At 44.0% G+C, this 22,277-nt stretch overlaps 1 protein-coding gene across 1 annotated transcript in view; it reads left to right on the top strand.

Moving 5' to 3' along the window:
• The window catches only part of SOS2 (SOS Ras/Rho guanine nucleotide exchange factor 2), a 35,642-nt gene extending 14,160 nt beyond the window's left edge, over nucleotides 1-21,482 (top strand). Inside the window, exons 9-22 of the mRNA XM_026051499.1 lie at nucleotides 6,586-6,713; nucleotides 7,076-7,731; nucleotides 9,514-9,595; nucleotides 10,276-10,398; nucleotides 12,706-12,809; nucleotides 13,897-14,116; nucleotides 14,925-15,044; nucleotides 15,213-15,375; nucleotides 16,065-16,182; nucleotides 16,625-16,797; nucleotides 17,949-18,065; nucleotides 19,421-19,682; nucleotides 20,374-20,415; nucleotides 21,349-21,482. Coding sequence (XP_025907284.1) covers nucleotides 6,586-6,713; nucleotides 7,076-7,731; nucleotides 9,514-9,595; nucleotides 10,276-10,398; nucleotides 12,706-12,809; nucleotides 13,897-14,116; nucleotides 14,925-15,044; nucleotides 15,213-15,375; nucleotides 16,065-16,182; nucleotides 16,625-16,797; nucleotides 17,949-18,065; nucleotides 19,421-19,682; nucleotides 20,374-20,415; nucleotides 21,349-21,482 — 2,442 coding nt within the window. The remainder of the gene's footprint in view (nucleotides 1-6,585; nucleotides 6,714-7,075; nucleotides 7,732-9,513; nucleotides 9,596-10,275; nucleotides 10,399-12,705; nucleotides 12,810-13,896; nucleotides 14,117-14,924; nucleotides 15,045-15,212; nucleotides 15,376-16,064; nucleotides 16,183-16,624; nucleotides 16,798-17,948; nucleotides 18,066-19,420; nucleotides 19,683-20,373; nucleotides 20,416-21,348) is intronic.
• Nucleotides 21,483-22,277: the final 795 nt, after the last annotated feature.

Genomic DNA, 22,277 nt, shown 5'->3' on the forward strand with positions numbered 1-22,277 from the left:
TATATGTCTGAAAAGTAAATCCGCTGAAAAGAAATCCTCCAAAGCATCTGTGGCTCTGCTCTGGATGTTTAAAGTAACTATGTATTTTATAAAATTAAGCAAACTTTCATTGAACCTCAGATTTAATATAGTTAAAATGAAATATGGCAATCTTTTAATTGTTTCTATGAGTTCTGATTTTTATTCTGTTTAGACAAAGGTAAGGATTCAAATCAGTCTTCTGTCTCAAGTCGCACTCCAGCTGACCTTAGAGTGGGGGGACATTTCCTTTCAGCAGAAGGAATAATCTGTTCTTAATGTCACTTGTCTGGAGTCCTAAATGGAAGATATTTAGCAAAAAATACCATCTGTCAAAGCATGCCACACTTCCTCCATACTAAGGAGGAATGAAAACAAATAATTACTTTCTCATTTGGGGAATTCTAAGAAATGACATTGATTAAATGTTCAGGCTTTATGGAATTCCGATTTAGATGATGAAAAGTTGTTCTTGTAGGATATATTTCAAGGGTCTTATCAACGCAGTTCTTTATGTTGGCATCTTCTCTGTATTTGTAGGCAAATCTGAGTCTTGCAGCATTATTTATTTTAGAATAGCTTTTATTTGTTTGACCACAGGTTGCTTGCACTCATTTTATTCTCTGTGCACTAGCAAGGTAGGCCAATCAGTGGATACTTCCCTGGGGTATAAGGGCTAAAAGCCAAAGAGTAACTAAGCTTCAGTCCTTTTGCTTACAAGCAAATGTTTCTGCTATGAGTTAAGGGGAGAGAGGCCAGCAGTCAGCAAAAATGCAACATCTGAGATCCATAAGGATCACACTTGTATGAGAAGGAAGAGCCTTGCTGTAGAAAATGGAGTTTCTTGAAAAACACTTAGAGCTTTTTAAAATAGCTGAAGTTACTGTGAAAAACATTTCTATTTGCCCCGTTGTGCTGGGGGGATTTGTAAGGCTTACAGAGTTAGGTGAGGGGTTATATAAGAAATGCTTAAATCAAGTGAGTGAAATATCCTGTGGGTTTAGTCTGYCTTTTATTAATGGCATCGAAAGTCTCAGTATAAAATCTCAAGCTAAAAAGCAGAGCGTTGTTTTATGGCCAGTTTTGTGATTAATATTTAACATAAAATTTTTATAGCTTAGTCTACTTTTCATTATCTGTACCTTTTTKCATATCACTATTTAGATAAGTAAAATATGACTGTCTAAATTTGAGTCACGAACCACATATATCCAAAGTATGAATTATTAGCATTTTGTGGAAAGGTTTAAATCCAAGTGTTTTCAATAAATTTCAGATCAGCTTTTCTACTGATAGCTTAGAACAAAAGTTTTATATCTATAACCTTTGATAAACTTTTCTCTGCATTGCTGCGCTGCCTCTCTGGAGCTCAGAAACTTCACACTGCCTTTTAATATTGGCTTCCATAAAGCTCGTGTTTCTATAAGGATATCTTCACGAAAGAAGCTGCTCTCAAGCAGATCCAAGGGCTGAACGATGTCAGCACCGGCACAGTGCGGCCCGGCTCGCTGCGACACGAGCGCTAACCGCTTTGTAAACACGTCTCCCTCTCAAAATAGTTTAACTTCCTTTTCCCCAAGGGTCAGTTGCATTTTYACGTGTGGTAACTCTCTGGAACTTCTTAAAATGCTCTTGTTTCCCATTTGAAAGCAAAGTTGTTTTAGCAACCTGCATTATGGTGAAGGGCAGACAGGGAAGGCTTCCCGTTCAAGATGGGAATTGAAGTGCAGCAGTATGAAGTTAAAGAATGAATTCCAAGGTCCCAGTCTTCAAAATATATATACTTTTTTCCCATGATTTTACAAGCTGCAGGTGTCCCAAACACTGCAAAGATGTTACCTAAAAGTGCATGAGCATGTGACACAGTCACTTGCATGTAAATCTTGGTGGTATTTAAGCTATRTACCGCTTGGGCATTTTTTTATTGAAATGAATATCTGTACTATTGAATGGGAGTTTTGACTGGTTTGTAATTTTAAATTTAAGATGAAATGTTTTGCATAGAGACTTGGTAGTTGGTTTCTGTAGTGACAGGCTGGTTGCTATTTATGTTCTAACCATTACCACAGAGAAGAGGGTTCATTTTTGATAGCCTGTCTTAAATCTGCAATGCTATAATTTTTTTCTCTCTCTCTTGGAGGCTTTGAGCCAGCTCTTAACTCCAGTTGATGTTGATGGATTGGTCTTGTACCTGCACATTCTTTAAATTGTCTCACATCTTTGAGGAATGAATTTTGGCCTTTTCCTTAGTTTATTTTATGCTTGTGTCTTGAATTATAATATTAGCCTTTTTTTTTAACTAGGAAATGTTAGTAACGAGAATGATGAAATTTGACTTTTGTGCGAAGTGTGCAGGATTTGTGAGTAGAATTAGAATTGAGCTGCAGTTGTCGACACCTTCCTCTCTGCAGTCATTTTCTCCTTGTGAGCACTGAACAGAGCATCTTAAATACTGCTCTATAAGGAATAAGGGTAAATATTGACTCTTTTCCTGTGATTGCTTCAATTTCAGGTTTAAAATTCAAACTTCATGATATGTTTTGAAGACATGCTTACATGTACAGCAGTGATTTTTGGAAAACACGCTGTTTCTAGGGACAAACTAAGTATTTATCAGCAGTTACAAGCTTTATGTGTTATAAGTTTATAGATTGAGTCTCGGCCACCACTGTACCTGGCTCTAGCAGCCAAATGGAAGTGGCAAAGCTCCAAAATCTTTGGTGGAGAGAGAAGCTAAGTTTGAGACCGCTCACCCTAAAGGACTTACCAAAAAATATTCAGACAACTGAATTGAGATGGAATAAAATAGCGGATGACTTGCGGAAGAGTTAATGATGCTTGCTCTTTTGCAAAGTGCAGAAACTAATAGGAATTAAATTAAAAAAATTAAAGGAAAAGGTTCCTATATTGTCTCTTACCAGTCTTTATGGTTCAGGATCGTGGATGGTAATACTGAGGTCTCTGAATAAGCCTGCTGGGTGTTTTTTGTTGTGTTCTGCTGTTTCCTTTGTTAGGGGAGGAAGACCAGAAAACAGACAACAGGAAATAGAGAGGAGAATGCTAGTGCTCTGTCATCTAGTTTTGTGTTTTAGCATGTCCAGAGCGTGGGTTCTGGATGCATTCCCGTGTTTACCCCAGAGAACAAAACACCCTCCTTGTCAGGAGACTCAGGGTGCAGGTGAGGCCAGATCTTCTGTTCCCACACTTGGCACCGGTAAGCACCTTCTCCCAGCCTCCAACTCTCCACAACTTCACTGAAATCACAGGTTGTTTCTTCATGYTTGTCCAATACTGAGGTCCAAAGAGTCACTTTCATCAAGCAATGGCCTGAAACACTCAAGGTTTCTTACCATGTGTCACTTGCCCTCCCTGTTTTTATGGTCAGCTAAGCAGTTAACAAGTAACCTCCTGATTAATTTCTTGAAAGATATTTTAGTTYATTATTTCTTGTTAAAAGCATTGGCTGCAGTGGAATAGTCTGACATACAGCACCAAAAAACATGCACTTCACATGYATAATGTCACCCCAAGACATTAAACAATAGTCTTTCCTGTGGCCTTTCTAATGGGTGTAGCCTTTCTGTGACAGCTGGCACTTGGCTTTCTGATTGCTCTGATGAGCTCTCAAAAAGTGATGGAAATAGTGCTCCAAATACTAGTTCAAAAAAAGTTTACAAAAATGGAAAGAGAAGCAAACTTTTGCATGAACGGGTCAGAGAACCAAAAGGAGTGGTGCTTTGGAGTCTAAATGTATGTCTGTGCTAAGAACATATACCTTTTGCAGCATGTTACTGTGCAGTGCTTATAGCGTGGTGTCTGTGCATTATCCTAAAGTAGTTTGCCCGAGAGTTTGGCAGACTGTAAGTCTGCTGCTTTGACAGCGTGCAGGGAGCTCTTCGTGGGGCTGCAGTCACACATCTTAGAGGTCTTGAAAGCTGGAATAACATTTGCACCCTGGTACCTTCTGCCTCCATGCAGGGATTGGGGTCTGTGCAGCTCCCTCAAGCTGGTGCAGGAGTCCTTGAGTGTGACTGCCTTCAGCGTGGTCTGCACCAGGGAGTCCCTTTTGCCCAGGTATGAGGCACAAGGGCTCGGTGCTCTTGGCACTGCCTGCGTTGGCTTGGGCTGGTGGCCTCTTTATCACGTAGTTTGGGTTTGGTTTCTGTGATCCTCTTTAGCAGCAGTGGAAAGGTCGYCAGAAACAGCCCGTGAACCTGGAATTGGAGGGTAGAACTTGCTGTGACACTTCTTTAATGGTGGTAATTGTGTGGTCGAGTGTTGGCAGATAACCAGGGCAGAGCTTGTTGCACAGAGGATGGTCATAGCAAAGGTTCAAGGAAACCACGCTAAGAAAAAACATCTGTCTTGATGAAAATATGCAAGCAGTGATCCAAAGTGGTTAAGCTATGCTGACAGATAACAGATATATTCTGCTCTGAAATCTTTAATCAATAATCAGAGTGATCTGGGTTTCAAAATGTAGTGCCTGGGACTTCTAGGCTGGGATCCTTAAAGCTAGCAATGTAAAGCAGAACTTTACTCCTAGCAGTGTAAAGCAGAGCTTTAATGGTAGCAGTGCAAAGCAGAGCTTTGGTGCCTCCTCAGTCTTTCCAGCTCCAGGTGTGTTTTCAGATGTGTGTGTTGATACCAGAATTCAAAGCAACTTTATTTATTGAGTGCAATGCAAAGAACTCAAGGGGTTGGATAACCAGTCTGAATTGTGAACAATGTACCAATTAGACAGAGGATCTTTAAAGTCAAGGAAGCAAAGAAAAATGTGTTCTGTTCAAGTCTGTTCTGTTTTATTGATAAGAGTATCTCCTTCCTTCTCATGTGACTCTCAGACACGAGATTATCCCTAATTCGTGCATGTGACTCGCTATCTTCTGATCAAGATGTATCAAATTCTATCTTTTGATCTTTTCCACTGTTACTTAATCATTGATACCAACAGAGAAACTGCTGTCTTTACGAATTACCGAAGTGTAGCTCCTTGTGAAAATGCTGCTCTTGGATGGTATGTTCTGCCTCTGCAGGAATTCAGGACTGGCTAAAGTAATTTTTACTTCGTCCCTAGCTATTTAACACAACAATAAACAAATCAGATACGTTCAAAAGTCTTATTTCTGAAGTACTGAGACTTGATTAAATAGCAGTATCGGGTTCTCTGCACACAGTGGTTGGCATTCTTTAGTAGTTCTGAGAATTATAATAAGCAGTGTGTTTCCTTTTTTAATTAAGTTTAATAGCTATTACTTGCTGTCACCACTGGTATTCTCATATTTCTCTGGCAAAAGCAGGACCCTTTTGTCCTTTCTAAAGATTTACCCATTTTCTGCCTAGCAAACGTGTTGTACTTTGCACCTGCTGTTCAGGTAGACATTTTCCTTTCCCTGTGCTGTTCCTCAGCTCAAAAACTCCCCAGAAATTTTTTGTTCGTGGAGCTTTCGTTTCTCTAAAATGCAAAGTGGAGGTTGTTTGGGCATGTGAAAAATAAAAAAATTGGTATTTAAAATACATAACGGGAGTGGGCCAATCTGGTCAAATCCTATTCTCTCAATTACTTTTAGAGGAAGCTACATGTCCTTGCTGAGGGAACATAGTGGGGAAAGGAAAAGAAGGCTTCTGCCATGCTCAGTGATTGTAAGTAATGCTTCTCTTCAAGTACATAGGCACAACAGTGTTTATCCAACACTGCATGGCATTTTGTCTTGATTTTCCTGAGCAAATCTGGTTGAATTTTCTTTAGAAAGTTCATGCAGTCTGAAACGTGGAAGGGGTTAACAAGAAATGGCTGGTTTTGGAGCGAACGCCTTAAAGAACCCAAAAGGGGAATAGCCTTTTCTTGTAGCATGCGGCTACRGTAGATGTATATGGTGTGAAAGCCAGTCCACTTTTTGTAATTCAAGGAGTTTCTACCTTATAGCAAAGGAAAATCTGGCCTTTGTAAAGGATATGTGCTGATTCTCGCTGTGCTCTTGGTAGCAAACCTTAATTTTCAGCCTTTCAGTGTGGCAGAATTTGCAGTGCAAAGCTGCTGTTTCTTCTTGCATTAGAGGAGTTTGCCAAAGCTGCATAAAGGAGGGAGATTATTGCTCATTTTGTGTCTAAGTCTTGCTCTGAAATGTTGAGATTAGTTGACTAATTGTAGGAATATTACATGTAGATAGTTATATGAAATAGCATTTAATCATTCAAAATGCTGAACAAAGTTAGTATCGGTTGTGAAGCAGGATGTTAGTGAAAAGATAAGAGGAAAAGCTATGTCTGACAATGAGTGTTATCTCTTGGTAACATAAAGAGTGAAGGGCTGTGTTTTCTGAACACCCTCTTGGGCTCTCCCACCACAAATCTACAGACTTTTCCTGAACATCTGACGAGTCCCTCTGCTTTAGGTAGGTGCATGGCTGGTTTGGAGCGTACTCCTGGGAGAGCTTGTGCTGTTGACTTGAAGTCACTGACCTCCCTCRTGCTGTGGAAAACGCTGCTGTGTAAGGATGTTTGCCAGTGTTCCCAAGCTCCTGTAAATGACCTAAACCTGACAGCAAAATGTCTCTTGTGTCGTAGCAACTGCAGGAATGCAGCGAGGATGAGGAGGATCGGGAGTGCTTGAAGCAGGCCATCACTGCCCTGCTGAACCTGCAGTGCAGCATGGAGCGCATTTACAGCAAACACTCGCCGAGGCGGCGCCCGGGGTAAGGACAGACAAAGCTCCCCGACGTCCCCGGGCTGGCGGAGAGGACAAGAAGCGGAGGGGCGATGCCTGTGTTTGTATTTTCTGCTGGATACCTTCTCCAGGCAGATCTTGCTGACAGTTTCCATCCTAAACGGAATAGCAGCCCCAAAATCTCTTAGTTTCCACTTCCATGTATAACGCTGGTATTTTAATCTTCCTTTAGCCAAAGCAGTGCATTGTAATTATTTGGAACTCCAAACTTGCTTAGGGCTTTTTTGGGGTAAAGCAATAACAATATAAACAATTAATTGGCATTTAGTGTCTTGTGATGGCAAATGTGGAACATGTCCCCTTGTGACTTTTTTCTTTTTCTCATTTAAGGGAGCCAGTCTGTCGCTTCTATAACCGCCAGATAAGAAGCAAGCATCTGGCCATCAAGAAAATGAATGAAATCCAGAAAAATATAGATGGCTGGGAAGGCAAGGATATCGGGCAGTGTTGTAACGAGTTCATAATGGAAGGTGCCTTGACAAAAATAGGAGCCAAACACGAGCGCCACATCTTTCTCTTCGACGGTTTAATGATCAGCTGCAAAACCAATCACGGCCAGTCCCGGCTTCCCGGTTACAGCAACGCGGAGTACAGACTTAAGGAAAAAATCACCATGAGGAAAATCCAGGTTATTGACAGAGACGACACGTCCGAGTATAAGCATGCTTTTGAGCTCGTTTCGAAGGACGAGAACAGCATGCTGTTTGCTGCCAAGTCCGCTGAGGAGAAGAGCACCTGGATGGCCGCGCTCATCTCGCTGCAGTACCGCAGCACGCTGGACAGGATGCTCGAYGCGGTGCTGCTGCAGGAGGAGAACGAGCAGCCCCTGCGGCTGCCCAGCCCCAGTGCCTACCGCTTCGTAGTGGAGGACTCCGAGGAGAACATCGTCTTTGAGGACAACTTGCAGAGCAGGAATGGAATCCCCATCATCAAAGGAGGGACTGTTGTGAAGTTAATCGAAAGGTTAACGTACCATATGTATGCAGGTATTCTTTACATTTTTTATATTTCTTTAAAAAGAAATATATTTTCTCTTTCTATATTTCTTTCTTTAAAATGTTTTTTTTTTAAGATGGGGCTTGTATGGGTGATGCAATTAATCCTTTTGCTTTGGCTTGCTTTTTTGGTACATATAGTTAAGCATAAGGCAAGGCTTGAGGAGATAACCTGCATCTMTTAGCAAACAGGGTGGCTTTCCTGAAAAAGCCACAGAAAGGTGGACAGAAATAATGGCATGAAATACTAGTGGTGATGCAAGAGTTTGGTAGGTGTTAGGCTGGGGTTGGAAGGGATGCTCTGAGTCGGACTGCACAGGTAACACAGTTAACACGTTGGTCACAGAATCACAGAGTGGTTAAGATTGGAAGGGACCTCTAGAGATTGTGTAGTCCAACCTTCCTGCCCCAGCAGGGACRCCCRGAGCACGGGGCACCCGGGCGCATCCMGGCGCCTTGGGAAGATCTGCAGAGCAGGAGCCTCCGCAGCCTCCCTGGGCAGCCTGGGCCAGGGCTCGGGCACCCTCACACCAAACAAGTTCTTCCTCACGGCCRCACGGAGCTGCCTGGGCTTCACCTTGTCCCCACTGCCCCTTGTCCTGGCACTGGCCACCACCCAGAAGAGTTTGGCCCCTTCCTCCCTACATTCCCGCTTCATGTACTTCCTGATGCCACAGGAAATTTTATAAAAYTTCTCAGGAACTAATGGCCTGCGTTGTGTTTTTTGAAAGGCTGCTACTTTAAAAATAGCACCTGGGATTTAGAGTCCACCAACTTCTAGACCACTGCAAAGCAGAGTTTGTCTAGCGATAGTGAGGTCTGCGATTCAGACGAGTCTTTTGAGTCATGTGCTTTGCTGTGACAGCTGAAACAAGTTTGTGTCGAGCCGCATGCCATAATAACGCTCCCAGGTGCTGTCCTTCTGCCTGCAGAAACTGTCAGTGTGTGGAGGGACTTTGAGCACATCACAGAATCACAGATCTTGGAGGCACTTTATAATTGGGTCAAAACATGATTTTTAACTGCTCCTGCCCATCTACAGGCTCTGTTTTGCTTAAGAAGTCCCCATTGGAGGTACCCAGGAGACATTCTGTTTATCTGCTTGCTTATTCCCAGTCTAAGAAACTCTATATTAAAGAGCATGATTAAAAGAAACAAAGGGGACGGAATTGGAAATAGGGAAACTATGTTTAATTAAAGCTAAACATTTAATAAGGATTTTATTGTTATTTTTTTAGGCAGCTGCGTCCCTAGTCTCTAATTACACGATGGAGGGTGTTTATGCTTGGTGCCGCCTTGCTCGCTGTCCGGGGCAGCCTGTGCTCAGCACATGAGTCAGGAGGCTCTGATTTTTCGCCCGCGTGGCTGCGGATCAGGCAGAGCAGCCGGGGAGGTGCTGGGGCTGGCGGGAGCCGGGCGCTGGACGAGAGGCCTGGCCGCACAYGGGGCAGCTCCGGGCTGTGGATGGAGGGTCGGTCCTCACAGGGGTCACCGAGGCGCCCGCTCCTCCTCCCGCGGCCACGCTGCCTTAGGGAACAAGGCCTGAGCGGGTGAGGAAGCCCCRGGCCCAACCTGGGCCCTGCAGAAAGAGGAGGCTCTGTGAAAACCTCACAGACAGAGGTACTTCTGGTACATCCTAAATTACACTCACCTCAGGATGGTTCCAGGGCTTTGAACTTCTGCTTTTCTTAGGAACACACGTGGTTTTCTTGTTTTTAGTGTTTGAAATCAGGTAAAAAACACTCCATCCTTTTCTCTCTTTTATCTTCACAGACCCTAATTTTGTTCGGACTTTCCTTACCACCTACCGCTCCTTCTGCAAGCCCCAGGAGCTGCTAAGCCTGCTGATYGAGAGGTAAGCGCAGTCGGCTGCTGAGAGGATGCTGAAAGGCTTTGTGCTTCCTCCCCACCTGCTCCTCCCGGCCCAGGTTCTCTGTGCCATGTGATACAAGTCTTAGCAAACCTGAAAAACGAAGTTCACGAAGCAGTAACGTTGTTAGAAAGGGGTAACGATACGAGTCTTTAGTACAAGCTGCTTTTTCTTCCAGTTGTTAAATGACTGATGTGAATTAAATAGCAGCTGGAGCACTGGGTGTGCCGTGGCGAGAGGTGTCAAGCTTTTGAACAGGGGAATGTATCCGAGTCTGCCGTGCTACTGATGCAAATAAGAACTAAAATGTTCCAAGCAGTTGGTTTAATTGGCACAGACTATTAATGCAAACGTTTTAATGCAGYGTGATAAAGCAGCTCTTGGGCTTTCTTCTAATCCTTGCTTAATCAAGTTGGCAGGTAGCTGAAAACCTTATATCCTAGTCTAGACATCTTGTGATGACCAGGGAACTAGGGAATTATCCGGTGAGAGCTGGATGTATTAGTACTGCGTGGCCAGGGAGGAAGGACTTTCCAGGCAGACTGGGTCGTAGATGAGAGCTTTACTTTCACTGCAGTGAATTTTTTAGGTGTAATTGCTCTCCATGTCGTACGTAAAGGGACTGTGTTTTRTCTTAATGAGCACTGGTTTGCTTGTGTCCCTAGGTTTGAAATCCCCGAGCCTGAGCCCACGGAAGCAGACAGGCAGGCGATCGAGAAAGGGGAGCAGCCCATCAGCGCCGACCTGAAGCGGTTCCGCAAGGAATATGTCCAGCCAGTCCAGCTCAGGTTTATCTGCTTTTAAATTTGCTCTGTCAGGGGCAGATTTGAGCCCAGTGATTATGCTCTGCTCCTGGACACAGTAATCCCTTTTGGAGACTGCTGTCCCATCGAGCAGGGACTTATCTTGGTTTGCAGCCAGGCTAATAGCCCAAACCGTGTTCTGATTAGTCACACTGATTCCTGTTGTTGTTGCTGTTGTTGCAACAGCCGTACTTTGGTTCCCTGCTGCTCGCGGCTGTGATCTGCACCACCAACAGGAACGCTGTATGGCTGCCGTGTGCGGTGGGTGTGGGTGAGAGGTGTCCGAGTATTTCTGACAGCATTTTGAATGGATTCCTTGTTCATGGGAAGGTAGTTTCTCCGTTCCCATGTTTCTCCGTCCTGCTGGTGTTTCACTCTTGATGCGTTTGCACGCAGACAGGGAGGGTCTTGTCTAGGCCGCGCATCGGACGGGCTGCAGTGAATCCTCGAGCTCTTGCTGACCAAGCCAACTTGGAGAACAATGAAGCGACTCTAGGCTGAATGCAGCTAATTGCTGTGAGTTGCTCTGACAGGCTTTGAGTCAGGAAGAGACACAGATCACAGCCCAACATTTATTAGAACAACTTTTATTAATAAGGCTGTTAATAACAGCTTGGTGTTATTAATAATATAATGGCAGATAACTGCCATTTTATGGACAGTAGCTTCAGTTCCGCCCTCACCACACACAATACTTCCTAACAATGTATTTGGAGCAACAGCAGTTTGCCCAGAAGAGGAGAGTTATCCTGACCTGCCAGTGCCTTCCAGACATGTTCAGAAAGGCCTTGGAGGTCTCTCTTTTGTGTATGCAAATATATAGCTATATATAAAAATATAAAATGTTCTCTAAAAGATTCTCTAGTGTATCCTCCATGTAACCCCCGAGCTCTTTGGGTCCTGCAGCCCATTCCAAAGTTTCCAGAGTTTTTGGCTAGATGAAATCCATGCGAGGGCCTGAGAAAGAGGAGCTGTCAAGCCAGAAATGCCGTCAGCCCAACCGGGCAGTTTTTCTTGCTTTTTCAGTATTCCTACCGTGGCATCTCCAAGACAAAGGCTGATTAGATAAGCGTCTGCGTGCCTGTTACTGGGAACTCGTTCCAAAACATCACTCCTTTGATGGCTGGAAACTGTCATTAATTTCCAGCCTAAATAGTCTGCGTAGCCATTTTTTTCATGGGGTAAACTTTGTTCTTTACCTTAAATAGTTCTGCTCTTCCCAGTGTTAYTGCCTCGGTGTGTTCACACAGATCACACGTATCTCTTCATGTGGCTAAACCCAACGAGCCAGCCTTGCTGCTGCTCCGACTCCCCAAACCTGGCAGCCCCAAATCAGTTGGCTGCCCTGTCCCTCTTGGAGGCTCCTGCACCCCCTGCCCAAGACCGARCCACCCCAAACAGCAGTGTAATATTTAAAGGAAAGCCACAATTAGCATGAGTTTGCCTTAATGAACTGGGAGATCATTAGTGGTCTGCAGGCAGTGGAGTGGCCGAATCTCGCAGCGTCCGTCCCYGAGCTTGTCCGAACCTGGGACTGCAAACTCTGCTCTCCTCAGGTCCTTGTCCCTGTTGGAGCAGCGCAGGAAAAATCCGTTTTAGGAGACTTTATCTYGTGGATCAGGTCAGGTGCAACCCAGTGAGCAAAGGCTTGAGGTAGGAGCCCAGCTCCTTCACCTGAAGAAGAAGCAAAAATCCAAAGTTTTTCTATTTTCACTGCATCTTAAGAGCTGGAAGTGCGAGGGCAGCTGTAGCTTAGCTTTAGAGGCAGATTTTTTTAGTGGAGTGTGTAGGAAAGTGTAGAAAAAAAATCATGAGAAAGCTTATAGTGGCATCTGTAAAGGAAGCACTGGATCCTATAGTATCATTTGTATAAATAAAATGATGCAAAAGAAAGGTAAGGTGTTTGCAACAACTTCTGAGCTGAAATAGTAGATCTTAATTAGGTTTGGAGTTAAAATAGAGATTTGCATTAATTTCTAGTTACATTAGAAGTACCTATTTTATCTGTTTTTGATGTTTTTATTCCCTCTTTTGAAACCATCTCAACACCAGCACTTTATTTAAAGTAAAAAAACAAAACCAAAAAGCTACATATATATGATAATGTTGGAACATTAGGCTCTGAACCCTTGAGGACTTCTGCAATAACTGGCACATGCTGTATGTCTGTATGTATTTTACAGTCTTTCATTACACAAATTTGTAACTCAGCTTCTTTAGAATTGGACTTCATTCTGTTTCCATGTTTTTAAAAACAAAATATAATATTTGATGTTTTCTGTCCTTTCTCAGAATATTGAATGTTTTTCGGCACTGGGTGGAGCACCATTTTTATGATTTTGAAAGAGATCTGGAGTTGCTGGAGAGGTTGGAGACGTTCATTTCCAGTGTGAGAGGTATGGCAATTCGTGGTCCTTTGTGTTGATCTTCCACATTATAACATAACCTGTCAGTCTGATCCTGACAGATATTAGCCATGGGAATGTCTTTACACATACAAGTAATTTTAATGAATAATTTAAATTTCATAAAGCTGTTTATGAGAGTCCCATTTACATGAAGGAGCTTTGCCCTGGAGCAGTAGCTTCGAGTGTATYCATTTCTGGGCAGGAATGTTCCTCCATGCCTGAGGATATCCATCACCCTCCATAGCTTCCTCACAGAGTCAAGAGGCCTTCTTCTTCCTTGCGTGAGATTCCAGGATAATTCCTTCTTTTGGTTACTGAGATAGTTTTTCTCTCTCACTTCTTTCCCATTTACTCAAAGTTCTCCCTGAAGACAATTTCTTCTGGGTGGGAGGATTGGCCCATTTGGTGTCGCCTCCTCTGGGCCAGACCCCTCTGAGCAGCTCTGGGGAGGGCAGTCCTGGTGGCCGCTCAGTTTTCCTCATTATCCTGGCCATGCTGCACGTCCCTTTTCAGATTGCCAGGCTCTCTGGTCAGCAGTACAGCTCGGAGACAGCAAATGCTGGTTTGTCTTTTGCAGAGGTCTCTATTTTACATATTGCTGAGCAGAGAAGGACAATTCAGTTTTGATTAGTCTCTTAAAAGATATTTGCCTTGACCTGCTAAAGATGCTTCTGCTATTGGAGATGGTTGTAGCTGAGGAAAAAAGTAAGATACAGCAAATATACAGGGTCACTTTTCTCTCACCAGGACTGTCTGTACGTGTTATTAAACACAGCTGGGTGCCCAGAAATACCTTTATTTAGGTCTGTATTTGCAAACTGGTATGGGTGCAAATGTCCCTAAGTAACAAATAGGGAAGTGCAAATGTAATTACTTTGCATACAAAAATGTTGCATTATGGAGGCATTTGCAGATTTGTTTTGCCTTTTCTTTCCCATATTAATTTTATAAAATTAAATGGACTTTAGGATTCAGAACCTTGAAAACAGGCTTGTCCAATTTCATTAAATCATTTACCAGAAATCGGATGTTATGAATCTTTCTTCTTTTTTTTTCTTCTTTTTCTGTTCTGCAGGAAAATCCATGAAGAAGTGGGTGGAATCRATTGCTAAAATCATCAAGAGAAAGAAAGCTCAAGCGAACGGCGTTAGCCACAACATCACGTTCGAGAGCCCCCCGCCGCCYGTGGAGTGGCACATCTGGCGCCTCGGGCACCCCGAGACCCTGGACCTCATGACGCTTCATCCCATAGAAATCGCCCGGCAGCTGACGCTTCTCGAGTCCGACCTGTATAGGTAGGTGTTGAACTGACACATATCTCTTTCCGAGGAGCAAGAGGAAAAAAAATGCTAATTCATATAATGAGTTGGAAAAATACAGAACCCCAGAATGGCTGAGGTTGGAAGGGACCCCTATGGATCCCCCAGCGCAGCCCCTGCTCCAGCAGGGACACCCAGAGCACGGGGCACCCGGGCGCATCCAGGCACCTTGGGAAGATCTGCAGAGCAGGAGCTCTGGAGAAGAACTCGTGCAGTGTGAGGGTGCCCGAGCCCTGGCCCAGGCTGCCCAGGGAGGCTGCGGAGGCTCCTGCTCTGCAGATCTTCCCAAGGCGCCTGGATGCGCCCGGGTGCCCCGTGCTCTGGGTGTCCCTGCGGGAGCAGGGGCTGCACTGGGGGATCCCTAGGGATCCCTTCCAACCTCAGCCATTCTGGGATCCTGTTTCAGTGACAAGTTTGCTGTTGAAATAGGCCACCTTTCTAGCAGGCTGCTTGAGGTGCTTCAACTTCCTATTTCAAAAATATGTTATTTTTCTCTAAGTTTTATTTCTTCCATTTTCTAGGAAGTTGAACTTACTGCTTTGTAATTTTCTTGTGTGAAAATGCTTATTCAAAAATGCCAATTTCAGTTAAGATAAAGGTGGATTTTCTTCTCTCTTCAAGTATCAGTCTTGTAGCTGTTTTGCAGTAGGTTACATTGGATCTTATTTAAGAAATACCAAGCCATGGTTAAGAGAAGAAACAATCTTTAGATGCAAAACATGGAACCTATGATAATTATTATTTGTACTGAACATTTTTGTACATCTTGCTTTGTCCTTACCAGGGCAGTGCAGCCTTCTGAACTTGTTGGTAGCGTTTGGACTAAAGAAGATAAGGAAATTAACTCGCCCAATCTATTGAAAATGATTCGTCACACTACGAATCTCACTCTGTGGTTTGAAAAGTAAGTACAAGCAGTGTTAGTGCAGTGACATTGACTCCTCTTGAAGTTCAGAGAGAGATGTTTTTCTCTCCCATTACCTCAAATCTCGGTTGTGCACCAAACAAGAAGCAGCGAGCAAAAGGTCACATTTTACTTARCAATGTTTCTCAAATTATGTCTTTTGATTAGGTGCATTGTGGAAACAGAGAACTTTGAAGAGCGAGTGGCTGTGCTGAGTAGAATTATAGAAATCCTGCAGGTTTTTCAAGATCTGAACAATTTCAATGGTGTTTTGGAGATAGTCAGTGCCATGAACTCTGTATCAGTGTACAGACTAGACCACACATTTGAGGTAAGTCCCAGGAATCGCTCTTGAAAGAACCTAATCAGAAGCAGAAATGCATCACAGCTGTGCTTTACACTGCATTATGTTAGATCCAAGTCTCCCTTGCCTTTTGGAAAGCAAATGTTTAAGGTTATTTGTGAGAAAGCATAAAAGCTGGGCATTTCAAAGGGTTTGCAACGGGAAGAGRAGCCTTTTGGCACCTGGTTTCTCATTTATATTAAGTGCAATTGATTGTTGCTCATGAACCTGTTGCTTCAGTGCAGTGATTCATGGTTATGAAGGATGATCCCAGGGCGGAGAACGTGGGACTTGAGCACTTCCCCAGCAGCACTGCACTGGGCAGGGAAAGGAAACTCCAACAAGATGTTTTGAGTTTTACATATCTTTGAAAGGCCGTGCAGGATATTTAACTTAAATTGAAAATTGTTTATTTTCTTATTAAATTAAAAGAATAGGATTATGTTTATGCATTGATAGGGTAAATAATAGTTTGTTTATAACAGCCTCGTGATTCACATGACTGACTTGTATGATGCTGTAGTTCAGAGGAAGCCATTTACAAAAGAGGTTCTTTCAACAGCCGAATTTCAGTTATGAGGGTGTGGATARGAGTTATGGAGCATCTGGTTCTAGCTAACCATGCTGCTCAGAAAATAACCTTTTTCTTTCTTTTTTTTTCCTCTCCAATAACTCAGGCACTACAAGAAAGAAAAAAAAGAGTCTTGGATGAAGCAGTAGAACTAAGTCAAGATCACTTTAAAAAATACCTAGCTAAGCTTAAGTCAATTAATCCACCCTGTGTGCCTTTCTTCGGTAAGTACACCAGAATGGGCTGTGCTTTGGTGTGTTGCCTTTCTTAAACTGTGTCTCATCTGGAGGTTTTGCAGTTTATTATACAGATTAGTGATGTTTTATATTGGTATTAATATTACCGTACTTTGCTTAACACTGCTTCCAAATTGGGGAACTGATTATGACAACATGTTCAAACTGTTTTATTAAACTCTGGATCTCACATTAAGAAGATAAAAGATCTTTTTTCAATAACGTACTTTAATTAATATACCTTTTTCAATAATATTCAATAATATTCCGTGTAAATGCCGGTCTCATTTGTTCTTGACTGCTAATAAATTGTTGAAGCATTAAAGGAAAGGTCTGATTATGATTGAAATTGTTATTATTGACTAAAAAGAATTAAATTAGGGCTTGGAATCAATTATGAACTTTAAAATCCACTTCCTTTTTTTCTCAGGAATATATCTAACAAATATTTTGAAGACAGAAGAAGGGAATCCTGACTTCCTTAAAAGACAAGGGAAAGAACTAATTAACTTCAGTAAGAGGAGAAAAGTAGCTGAAATTACAGGAGAAATTCAGCAGTATCAAAACCAGCCTTACTGTTTACGGATCGAGCCAGAGATTCGGGTAACCAGTCACTGAGTATCTGTTTTGGGGATAGGAGAGGGGAAAAAATGTACACTACAAAAAAGAAGTCAAATATTCTTCTAGTACAAGACTTAATCTTACGAGAGCAGCGCCCACGGGAGGAGGGGGAGCAGTGGCTGAACGAGGCAGCAGAGTAGCCTGAAATGGGGATTTGGGCTCAAGGATTCCATCCTCTTGGTCACATTCAGCCCCTCACTCTTATGCAGCTGCGTGTTTGGGAGCTTTTCCAGCAACGGGGCAGAGCGAATGAGATACAAAGCAGCATACTTTTAAAGAAAAAAGATCATTTAGGCTCAAAAAGAGCCTAAAGTGCTCTCTGCGTGTCCAGTGCACTTGGTCCTTCAGAGTTGCTGTAGTGACACTTCTGACATAGGGTCCCCTGCCCGCTGACATTCAGAGGCCGTGAAATTCAGGGAATTAGAACAGTTGTGGGGATGCTCATGTGTCCTTGAGCATTGCCTTAAGACAAAGACTAGAGAATCCCAGATAATTTGAAGGGATTTAAAGGAAGATGGTGAAACAAGGGACCAGCTAAAGGTAGGTATTTGTATATCAAGGTAACAGTAATTGCAAGGAATAGCTGAAGTCCCCAGCCATACGTCCTGATGGGCACGACTCGTTTCCAGAAACGAGTTTCCAGCCTCAGGCAGGGCACGAGAGTGATCAGGAAGCTGCAAAAAGCTCGTGCATAAACGAGCAAACGGGCCCTGGTGCTGCTGTGTGAGGGGGTCCTGCCTTGTCCCTTGCATTGCTGCGGGTGTCTCAGGAGGAATTAGGAGATTTACAGTAAATTTGGGAATGAAGACATGGTCCCCTCACGGAATGGGCAGTATTCTGGAAGGAAAGCAAATAGGAAACATTGTGACTTGCCTTGTTGTACGTGGCTAGTTAGCTGAGGTCCTTCTTTCGAATCAGGAAGASCTACCCTGAATTTGATGACTTGTTGTATTTTCATGTTTTGGTTTTATTTTGGGCAGCTTTTTACTGTATTTTTCCTGGAGGGAAAAAAAATCAAAAATAGCTACATTTTTATTCAGTAAATTACAAGCATGTCATTAAAAAAAAAGAGAAAAACTAGGTATATAATATAGGTATATATAAAATATCTGTTGATGCTTCTGTCTTTTTAGAAATTCTTTGAAAATCTCAATCCTATGGGGAAGATACCGGAAAAAGAGTTTACAGATTATTTGTTTAATAAGTCTCTAGAAATTGAACCTCGAAACTGCAAGCAACCACCTAGATTTGTAAGTCTTTTCTTGTAAGTTCAATATCTAAAATCCAGTAGCCACTTTGAAAAAGAATAGTTAACTCAGTAAGAATATCCTTCAGAATTCCCTATCTTGAGATGATTTTCTAGCAAAAGTTGATTTAAAAATCTTTTTATTTCAGATGTTTATGGCTAGTAAAAACCTACCACCTTTGGCTTATCTTAGAATAAACAGTTTTTTTCCCAAATGGGAAGTTAAAATTTGTTTCTTACCATGTAGTCATTTGATAAAATATGTGATAACATCATATCATGATATCAAAAGTTCTTATGAAAGGGAAATAAAAGGCTTTGAAAAGAAGAATTGTATATGTAGTAGCATATTGTGTTTTCTCAAAGTACAATATTTTCCATTCAGCATTTTTCTAATATTTTGCAATATTGCAAAAGTTGCCTGATACAACAGGAGTGACAAGGAGAAAATATTGCAGCACAAAATAGAACTCAGTTGAGTAGCAACTCAATGAGTATGCTTTTGAACAATTAGCTTGTAAAGACTGGAATTATTTTAAAGCTGAAATATAGCTCCTTGGAACACTTGATTTTATACCACTGTGATTGTACTTGTGAGTAATTTGAGAGCTCTCTAATCCTGCAGAGCCATAAATCATTTTAGCACCCTTCTGTTAGAGGAGTGACTGAAGTAACATTGCAAGTACAGCAAGAAAATTACAGAAGTTACTGTTGCAAAAAAATGCTGCTTTCAGTAATTTCTCAAGGATTTTTTTTTCTTGTCCTGCAAGTAGCCATCCCTGCTCCCGTCCCGCTGGTGGGAGCTGCCTCTTGCAGTYGAGGCTTTCCCAGCGAGGCCGGCACCGCCGCGGGGGCAGCGCGACGCAGTGCGACCCCCTGCCCAGCGCTCTGCTCCTCCTACCTCTGATCCGTTCTTTTCACTCACCCCGGGTTCCAGGGGGAATTTCAGACCGACAGAGCCGGAGTCGGCGCAGAGGGTGCGCCCAGGCGCGGGATGCACCTTGGGCTGCTGTCGCTTGAAGCAGTTTTGCCTGTTGGGGCCCTTGAAATAACCCTCCCCTTGGAGCATGACTTGTCCTGAATCCCGGTTCTTGTCCTGGCTGACACGCGTCTGAAACCAGACTATTYATTCACCATAGCCGCGGAAAAATGGTCTGTCATGCAAAACAAATATCCATAATTTTTCTGTAAACTCTTGCTGCATAAATAACAAGTTGAGTTGTACCTCAAGCTGGTAGTGAAAAAGCTGTAATACCATTTAAAGTGTATTTGATAAGTGCCTTTTACAGTCATATTCTAGAAACTTGGCAGTTTTGCTCTCCGAATGCTGACAGTCCTGACCAGCTTTGCTTTCTCCAGCCTAGGAAAACAACATACCCCTTAAAATCTCCTGGGATAAGGCCCAACRCGGGCAGGCATGGCTCCACCTCGGGCACTTTGCGAAGTCACCCTCTGCCCCTCGAGAAGGAACCCAGTAAGATAAGTTTCAGCAGAATAACCGAGGCAGAGAATGAATCAACAGCTTCAGCACCAACTTCTCCAAATACGCCGTCTACCCCGCCGGTGTCTGCGTCGTCGGAGTTCAGTGTGTTTTTGGACATTGATCTCAACAGTTCCTTTGGTAAGGATGCAGTATGTGGTCTTGTTACTGTAGCTCAGAGTCCTGAAATATGTTGGTCTCTGTCAGATTTAAAAAGAAATTGTTGAAAAGTTTAATTGTGGGGTTTGTGTGTCAGTGCTGCACACTGTACTGTTTGAAGCTGTAAGTACGTACTGTTTGGAGCTCAAGTGGTATATATTGAAACCAGGGAAGTTGCACGTGGCCGTGAGGAGGAACTTGTTTGGTGTGAGGGTGCCCGAGCCCTGGCCCAGGCTGCCCAGGGAGGCTGCGGAGGCTCCTGCTCTGCAGATCTTCCCAAGGCGCCGGGATGCGCCCGGGTGCCCCGTGCTCTGGGTGTCCCTGCKGGAGCAGGGGCTGCGCTKGGGGATCMCTAGGGGTCCCTTCCAACCTCAGCCAAGCTGGGATTCTGGGATTCTGCAAAGTGAKGGGGAATGTGGACAGTAGCAGAAGTGAATAAMAACATGGTAGTGTCAGAGCAGAATAAGATCAACAATAAAATTAATTCCCAACATAACTTTAAATGTTCGAGAACACTTTACATAGGAAAACATAATTCACATTAGCAGCAGATAAACTTGAGGATGTTTTGCTCTTCTGCAGTCATTCACACACATACCGTATATGCTGTGGTGCAGTTGCAGCTCTTGCCACATAAGTTTTTAATCCTTTTTTTGTTTTTGGTTTTTAACAGGTAATAACAGCATCTTTGCGCCTGTCAGTCTGCCACAGTCGAGTGAGTACTGTAATAACTCCATTAATGTTTCGCTTAACTCTGCTCTCCTCATTGCAGCAGAAGTAAATAGTAAATGATCTGCCTTTGCAAGTGTGGGCTGAGATCAGTGAATGGATTTGGAAGTGGATTTTTTTACAGGTTTTAGGTGGTGTCCAGTGAAGTCATTTATAAGGCCCAAGAACTGTCTGATTTGTTCCCAAGGCTGTCACAAGATTTTGCTTCTATTTGGCATGTCCTGTCCTGATGATTATTTTGTTTGGCTAACAGTACAAATATAGTGACCTGATCCTTTAGCCTTAGCAATATTTTTGTGGAAGTAGCTGCTCTACTACTGGAGAAGAAAGAGGTACTTTCTGTACCCCAGTTGTGAGGGAAATTGTGTATTTTATCTGTGTTCAGCTTCTCCTTTTACTCCCTTCCTGCACAGCTACATGTTTGCCTTTCTTATTTGAACTGAAAATTCAAATTGGAGCTCACAGGTGCTCTGCACTCTGCCCTTCCAGTAGAAGCACTTGGATAAAAGGCACAAAGGTCAGGGGTTGTTTTGTTTTTTCACTTGAAGCCTTTTCCTTCCTCCTTAAAAAGGAAAAATGGCCAAAAGCAACATAAAATGCTGTGGGAGCTGATGTCTTCAAACGCTACTTCCGTGCTCCCTAGGTTTGTTTTTTCACAAGAGGTTCTTTTTTATTTTATTTGTTTTTTCTGTGCTTTAACATTTCCTGTTGCTGCCTTTCCCTGATGCTGGAAGTGGGAGACTGCTTTGTGAGCAGTGTTTCTGGCTACAGAAACACAGGCAAGAGAGTTTCATCCAGCTGCAGTGAACGGCTGATGTTGCTGTTGGGTAGGAAGATCCATTTGAGTTTTTGAGTTGCTTCTCTTCCAGTTTAATACTCTGATGTTCCACGGGCGGTAAGATCCCTGTTCTCTCCCCAGAGTCCTTCTTCAGCTCGTGGGGGAGCTTCCCTAAGCTAAGCGATGAGCCTCAGAACCCTCCTCCGCTTCCGCCACGAAAGAAGGTGGATCAGGACGCTTCGAATGCCAAGGTAGCTTTGTGCTGTACCGGATAACTGTGATGAAGGAGCAGCTGGTGTGCGGGCAGAGGGGGATGTGGCTGCTCGGGCCGCCCCTGCGGTGCCAAGCACCGCGGCCCGCGTGGGAGGCACTGCCAGCCCGGAGCCGCTGTCCCTGCAGCGTCACCGCGCGTTCCCTGCGCCTGGGCCCATGGTCTGTCACCGTACCGTGGGGCAGCAGGGCCCTCGTGGCCAAGGAGGCCAGTGGGCTCCCGGCTGCATCAGGAGGACGTGGCCAGCAGGACAGGGAGGGGATCCTGATCCTGCCCCTCTGCTCCGCTCYGGGGAGGCCAAACCTGGAGCACTGGGGGCAGCTCTGGGCTCCCCGGGACAAGGGGGACGTGGAGCTGCTGGAGAGGGGCCAGCGCAGAGCGACAGGGATGGGGAAGGGGCTGGAGCAGCTCGTGTGAGGAGAGACCGAGCGAGCGGGGCCTGTTGAGCCTGGAGGAGAGAAGGGGGAGAGGGATCTGATCAACACGGACAAACACCTGAGGGGAGGATGGAGGGAGGAAGGGGCCAAACTCTTCTGGGTGGTGGCCAGTGCCAGGACAAGGGGCAGTGGGGACAAGGTGAAGCCCAGGCAGCTCCGTGTGGCCGTGAGGAAGAACTTGTTTGGTGTGAGGGTGCCCGAGCCCTGGCCCAGGCTGCCCAGGGAGGCTGGAGATCTTCCCTGCTCTGGAGATCTTCCCAACCCACCTGGGTGCGTCTGGGTGTCCCTGCTGGAACAGGGGCTGCGCTGGATGTTCTCTAGGTGTCCTTTCCAACCTCAGCCATTCTGTGATTCTGTATGCT

Source organism: Nothoprocta perdicaria, unplaced genomic scaffold (genome assembly GCF_003342845.1).
Source record: "Nothoprocta perdicaria isolate Ctin4 unplaced genomic scaffold, notPer1 scaffold_76, whole genome shotgun sequence".
NCBI lineage: Eukaryota > Metazoa > Chordata > Aves > Tinamiformes > Tinamidae > Nothoprocta > Nothoprocta perdicaria.